Here is a 7,123-nt window from a genome sequence, read left to right on the forward strand (position 1 = left end):
GTGCGCTGGCATCATGACATGCCTATAGATGTAGCTGCCAAAAACAAGTCACATACTGAATTCATTTATGTCTATTGTTGTGAAAAGCATCCCATTGTTTTGTGAACTTTTCCCCCTCCTTTATTATTTAGACACTTAACAAAACAAAGTGTATATGATTACTGCTTACCCATGATCAAATGAATAAATAACTAGGAAATGCATTTAATGCAACACATTAGACATTGTCATAATATATAAAGCAAACAAACCTCCATTCCCTGACTCAACGTGTAACATTGCTAGTCTGGATCTAAATAAGATCTAATCTAGACTGGATGGGTGAACGGGCTTTGGGTGAGGTATGCCAAAAGGCTTTGCTTTTTTGTTCTGAACTCAATTCAATAGAATGCAAGGGAATTATTTGGTTCATAAAATTGCATCACTTCCCCCTTTTGTTAACTTCTTTGGAATACCAAGGTAAAAAAAACAACCCAGGCTCGTAACACATGTGACACAACATCATTGATACACCATATATAGAAAAATACCCACATTAAATAAAAACAGCTGTCAATGTGCAAACATGAAGATAGCATTCATACTGCACACTTGATATGATTAGAAATTAAAATGCATAAAAACTTTAAACAATTACCATTGTCCATATCATACTAATTGGCATTAAATAAACATAAATGCATGCCCATTTCAAGTTCATAAATGAAAATGTAGCTCTTATTATTTAGCAATCTACATCCTCTCTCCTGCTAGAATACACTCAAATGTAAAGCTCCATCTACACTATTAAGTCTGCTCTTTCACTTTTATTCATTTTTGTTTGTGTATTGATAAATGCATGGACATGTGTCTTATTAAAGGTAATAAGATAAAATAATATCATGTTTAAATCTATATACATAAATATATATAAACACATTACAGTCTATCAACAAAAAGTTGTTTTGTTGTTGGACTATGTGGAACCCTTGATCATAGAGCACAGTCACTTTAAAATTCACCTAGAATGCACTCTATACCATTAGACATTGTTTAGGAAATTGTTGTCTATACCAGAAATGTGCATTTTACAAGCCAACACAAGTACGTTCAGTTGTTGTAATCACCTCAGTTCTGGTGCCCCTTATCACATTCCCATAGTTTGTCAGAACTTTTACAGGAACGTTTCAATGATTGTGCAATATCTGTGTAAAGCACATAAAATAGTGGAGGCAACAGACAAATCCCATGGGGAAAATAGCTAATTGAGTAAGTGAAGCAATCAAATGTCACAAATTTAAAAACACTCATTACACAAGCAGCCTTGTAGACCCTCTTATCCTTAAGGCCCTCTTTGACTTAAGTTTCAGAATTCAGACTGACTGCAAAGTATCAAAACTGTTATTTTAATGAAAAATGAACTTTAACTGATGTTGGTACTGAATACTGACATTTTGACACCATAAAAACCCTAATTGCAATACAATGCCATGTCATAGTGCATTGCATAATCCGAGACACAGTAGTGGTTTGTTGACTATGAAAGACATGGTAATGCAAGCCAGAGAAAACTGTGCCACACCTATTCTAAGTAATCTAAAAAAAATAAAAAATACAAATAAAAAAAGAGTCATGCATGCATGTTTGTCACTTTTCCTGTGACAAACTGCACAACTGAATGTTTTAAAGGTCAAAAATGTTTGCATAATACTGCAACCAAAACGAAAACCACAATGACATTTAGACTCTTGTTTGTCTAATGGGCCATTCACAAAGAATGAATTTCTGCATTCCACTACACTACTTTTCCACTGTTTTCTTTTGACATGTCATTCTGAAATCACAGCGCTCAAATTTGAAGTGTAACTTTTAAAAATCGCGTCTCTAGACCCCACGGTTTGTTCTTCATTCCACTGTCCTGCGTCTCACATTTTTTAAACACAAATATGCATTCTGTGTGAATGCCCCCGCCAAATATTTAAGAGCACTTCACTGCAGCTGCTGCTTGTTACTTTGTTTGGAACACAGTACCAATATACAGTAAAATCCATCATGCTGTGAGCAGTTTGGACGTTTAAAGATTTTTAATGTCTTTTAATGGTTATTTGTCTTTTTGCTCCTAAAGAGGCTTTGTCCAGTGTGAAGTCTTCATGTGTCAAAGGGCATTTGTAAAAAAAAAATAGTAAAGGTATTTTATCATACCCTCCATGTTCATTTAGAAATGGCTTCAAGTAAAACATCAATTATATGAAAGCAAAACCAACAATATAATGACTTGTAAAGTCACTTTTTGTCATTTCTATTCAATGCTACACTCACCCGTCACAATATAGCAATGTCTACAGTTTCTTTTTTATTTGCGATTACAAATTACTATGTGATTCTTAAGATTGAATAATTAATTTGTGCATCATGCAATTAATACATTTCATTTAGATTTGATTGACAGCATGTTGCACCAATTAAAAAGTTACCCTGTCTCATGGAAATATGAGGGCTACATTTGTTGGTGGGAACGGCAGCTGTAGACTCTGAGGGTTGAAATTCATGGCACCTTTACATTAGGAGCTGAATGTAAACACACACTTGAGTTCTAAGAAGAGAAATTCTGGATGGGGGATGTTTTTGAATGAGATTTGTTTTTATTGGCAGGAAGTATATCAAAGGAACTATTCATGATAATGAATGGAAGCTCAAGTCTCAAGAAAATGACTTGGAACTACAAATAGTGATTTTGTGCACGGGAATATTGCTGCATATTATCTCCCACAAAACACCAGGCAGACTTACCCAGACTCCTCTTTCCAGTTCTCTTTGTCTTTGCTTTGGTGTGTTTTCAGAACCCGCTCCAGCTCCTGAGGACAAGAGAGGGGAAGCTCCTTTACAGTGTGTGGTTTAGTGAGTGTTTTTATGTATACATGTACTCAGGTGTGTCATGTCTTTGTATAACAGGTAAGGATTAATGAAGCGTGTACATGTATATGGGACTGTCTAAATGTTTATGCATACAGTACCTTTATACATGACACATAGGGTGCATTGTGCTGTAGATCTCCCTCAGACAGAGTGCCCTCTTCATCTGGATTTGGGTTAATAAAGTCATATGGGTCCTGATCTGCACATAATCGGGATTAAAAAACTAAGGTAAGACACTTTCTTTTTGTAAAATTATGTCGTAATTACCAACTAGACACACTGACGATATGACATGCTATACTTCTCACAAACACAAAGAAGCCTTTTTAGTTCATTTTGTTAGATTACTAGGGCATGTGATTTGCATATGCATGTTTTGTTTTGATTGTAATCAAGTTGTGGTGTCAATCTTAATTACAGAAATACATGACACGCGTCAAGGCTCTCTGAAAAAATACCTGGCTTTGGCGGTTTGGGTAATTTATAAATAAATAATTCAGTTGCTCATTTGTCGCCTGAAAAATACACATAAAATCCCAAGTTTTAACAACATACTGTAAACCTAACCTGTCATAAATAGGTGGTTTGTAATATGCAGATTAAAATGAGATTTTTGAAAATGAGTTCGAAGTAATTTAGGATTTGGTGTGTAGGATACATTAAACACAAAGTATTCACTCGTTGTTTATGCACTGATCTTAAAATTCAATCTGATCTGCACATTACTGTTCAAAAATTGTGGTCTGCAAGATTTTATAATGTTTTCGAAAGAAGCTACTACTTATTTTGTTTAACATGAACAATGAGTGAAGTGGCCAGTGGTGGCAGACGCAATCTATGAACACTGTAAAAAAAAAAAACAATTTGTAGTTTTTACAAAATAATTTTGGCAGCTGTGGTTGCCAGAATAATTTTTGTAAAAAATACAGAAAAACTATAAAAACATTTACAGAACAAACTGTAAATTTTACAGTATAAAACCGTAATTTACAAACAAGAACATTTGAGTGTAAACTAGTAAATTCAACAATGCACACTGCTACTAAAATCTGTTTCGTATCTTTAACATAAACTGACAACCACCATAATAATGCAGGTGGTAAAAGAGACAGCAATATGAAGAATCAGTTCATCACATGTGGTTTTTCCACAAGCTGAAGTATATACTAATATATAGAAGGCGCACAGTCATTCACAAAAACACTAAACACCATCATGGTAACACACGACACTTAAATAATGCAATAAACATTCATTAAACAACAAAAGATGTAACGTAAACCCACATGTACATAACTGATAGCAAACATGACAAAACTATTAAGAAACATAATTATTTAAACAAAATACTTTAAAATGTGGCGTGTCAAGCAGGGAATTCTGGGAATATTCGTTTACAGTTTTGTACTGTAAATTATATGTTGATTTGTTCTTTTTTTACTTCTAAAAATGTTACAATTAACAGCATTTTACTGTAAAATTACATGAAATGTCTGGTTAGATCTTTTACAGTTTTTCCCTGTATATAGTATGGGAACTTACTGTCGTTAACCTATTAAAGGGGTCATATGATGTTGCTAAAAAGAACATTATTTTGTGTATTTGGTGTAATGAAATAGCACACAGCATCTTTAGGACATGGCGGCAGCGGCAACAGCGGAAGCCCCGGCTTAGCGTGAGCTGAGGCCGGGCTAGAGTGAGCAGAGGCGGCGGGGTTGAGAACGGCGCAGCCGGCGGATCCGACAAAGGAGCGGCAAGCACATGTGACGACCCCGGGCTTCATCCACGGTGAAAGCCGATCCGGCGATCCACAGCACTAAGTTGATGTATTCCCTCAGCGACCAGCACGGATCAGCTCTAGGCATGACGAAGCGGATATCGTCCTCTTTTGGAAGACCAAACAAAGTAGTTTCGCTTTCACAACGAAGCACACAGCATCTTCAGGACATGGCGGCAGCGGCAACAATACTACAGCGAGAATAAAAGTTACGCCTTCTTTCTTTGCGTGAACATTTGGGCGGCGTTATGCAAATCTTCCCACATAGTGAGGTAGATATGTGGGGGCGTGTTAGAACGAGCCGTTTTAGGTAGGTGTGGCTGACTCTGAACTTTTATAAAGAATATCTCTTTGGATTTGAGACTTTAGTCTTTGCAACTTTACAGATCTTCTTTATGCACCAAGAGCTTGTAACACTTCAAAGAGAAAGGAAAAATTGAAATCGCATCATATGACCCCTTTAACAGTTTTTTTCCGTAGCGTTTTTACAATATTTTACACTTAAAATTACACTCATTTTTTATTTCTATCATTACAACTCTCCAAAAAGTTTTATCAAGGCAATGGATATGACAATGCTAATTTATTTGGTCTTGGCCTAGGTAAACAGAGGTACATTTTTTTTGTTTTACATCCTCAGTAAAACAGTGAGTAGTGATTAGTCAATATTTATGTGACTAATAAAACATAACTAATATTCCTAATGCTGAAATCACACCTTTGTTTGAGTCCAGCTTTGTGAGAAGTATGTGTGCGTCAGCCCGTGCGGTCTCAGACACTTGAGAATGGAGGCTCATGGTGTCATCATCAGATGGCTGTGGAACAGAGCAGAAGAGAGACAGATGCCCTCTGGCAAACTGGCAAAAAGAGATTTACTTCTAGAAATTCAACTGCTACTTGTGTAACTCCCACATAATAGAATTCATCTATCATCCTATAAGATCATTTTTCTTTAACATCCAGGTCAGGCCAGTTTCCACAAGTGGGCCCTACCCACCTCACCCCACCCCAATATCTTGTTTGGTTGCCTGGTAGAACAGTCAAAACATTTTTTTTTCCATTTTATCAAGTGACAAACAGCCTGTTTGAGTGTGCATGACTAATGTATGTATATGTGTGTTTACCTCTATAGTCGACAGTCTTTTGTCACCGTTGTCACTGCCAATACCTGAGTCAGGGCCATGGTTTTTACTTGGATAGAAATCTTCCATACTAAACAAACAAACATATATACATTTAACAAAGACACAGAGAGACACACATCATCGTTTCCCTTCACTATACTATGAGTTAGATGAGGATAAATTCAATGAAACGATAAAGCAATATCACACTTAGAAGATTCAACAACAGTTAGTGGGCAATTATGTAAATAAATATGTCAATGTGTCCTGAAGACCCCCTTCTGAGGGTGCTCAGCTTAAACAAAAACAAAACATAACTTAATACAAATATTGAATTATTACAGAATTAAGGGAATGAAAAACATTAAGAAAAAATAGCAAGCATAATATATGCATATATATACATATGAATATACAAACACAGATGTATATGCATTTACATATATACATAAACATCTAAATGAAATAAGAAAAGGGCACATTTTAACCAGAGCCTGTGTCCTTAAAGTAAAGTAAAAATGGGCATCTAGATTTTTGTAAATAGATCGGGTTTAATTCTGACTCCAAAAATTAATCAATTCCATTTCATGGAAACAAAGAAGCAGCACAATTGTGCATTTATACAACACACAATTATACAATTATATCATAATATTGAGTAATATTGTTAAATAGATTTTGAGTCATTTAAATTAATATTAAAGGGGTCATATGATGCAATTTCAATTTTTCCTTTCTCTTTGGAGTGTTACAAGCTCTTGGTGCATAAAGAACATCTGTAAAGTTGCAAAGACTAAAGTCTCAAATCCAAAGAGATATTCTTTATAAAAATTAAGTCAGCCACACCTACCTAAAACGGCTCGTTCTAACACGCCCCCACATGTCTACGTCACGATGTGGGAAGATTTGCATAACGCCGCCCAAATGTTCATGCAAAGAAAGAAGGCGTAACTTTTATTCTCGTTGTAGTATTGTTGTTGCCGCTGCCGCCATGTCACGAAGGCTCTGTGTGTTTTGTTGTGAAAGCGAAACTACTTTGTTTGGTCTTCCAAAAGAGGACGATATCTGCTTCGTCATGCCTAGAGCTGATCCGTGCTGGTTGCTGAGGAAATACATCAACTTCGCGCTGTGGATCGCCAGATCGGCTTTCACCGTGGACGAAGCGGAGTCCAGCCCATGCTTGACACATGTGGTTGCCACAAGCCCGCTGGACGTTCCTTCGTTGAATCCGCCGGCTGCGCCGATCTCAAGCCCGCCGTGTGTGACGCTGTGTTTCGTTGTGAAAGCGAAACTACTTTGTTTGGTCTTCCAAAAGAGGACACGACTA

At 36.4% G+C, this 7,123-nt stretch overlaps 1 protein-coding gene across 1 annotated transcript in view; it reads right to left on the reverse strand.

Moving 5' to 3' along the window:
* Positions 1-2,679: 2,679 nt before the first annotated feature.
* LOC107693432 (leucine-rich repeat and calponin homology domain-containing protein 2-like) overlaps positions 2,680-7,123 on the reverse strand; it is a 39,543-nt gene continuing 35,099 nt past the window's right edge. Inside the window, exons 7-11 of the mRNA XM_016492825.1 lie at positions 5,797-5,884; positions 5,391-5,487; positions 2,994-3,094; positions 2,770-2,834; positions 2,680-2,698 (exon numbers count right to left, since the gene is read on the reverse strand). Coding sequence (XP_016348311.1) covers positions 2,680-2,698; positions 2,770-2,834; positions 2,994-3,094; positions 5,391-5,487; positions 5,797-5,884 — 370 coding nt within the window. The remainder of the gene's footprint in view (positions 2,699-2,769; positions 2,835-2,993; positions 3,095-5,390; positions 5,488-5,796; positions 5,885-7,123) is intronic.

This window comes from Sinocyclocheilus anshuiensis, unplaced genomic scaffold (assembly GCF_001515605.1).
Source record: "Sinocyclocheilus anshuiensis isolate Anshui unplaced genomic scaffold, SAMN03320099.WGS_v1.1 scaffold1296, whole genome shotgun sequence".
Taxonomy (NCBI): domain Eukaryota; kingdom Metazoa; phylum Chordata; class Actinopteri; order Cypriniformes; family Cyprinidae; genus Sinocyclocheilus; species Sinocyclocheilus anshuiensis.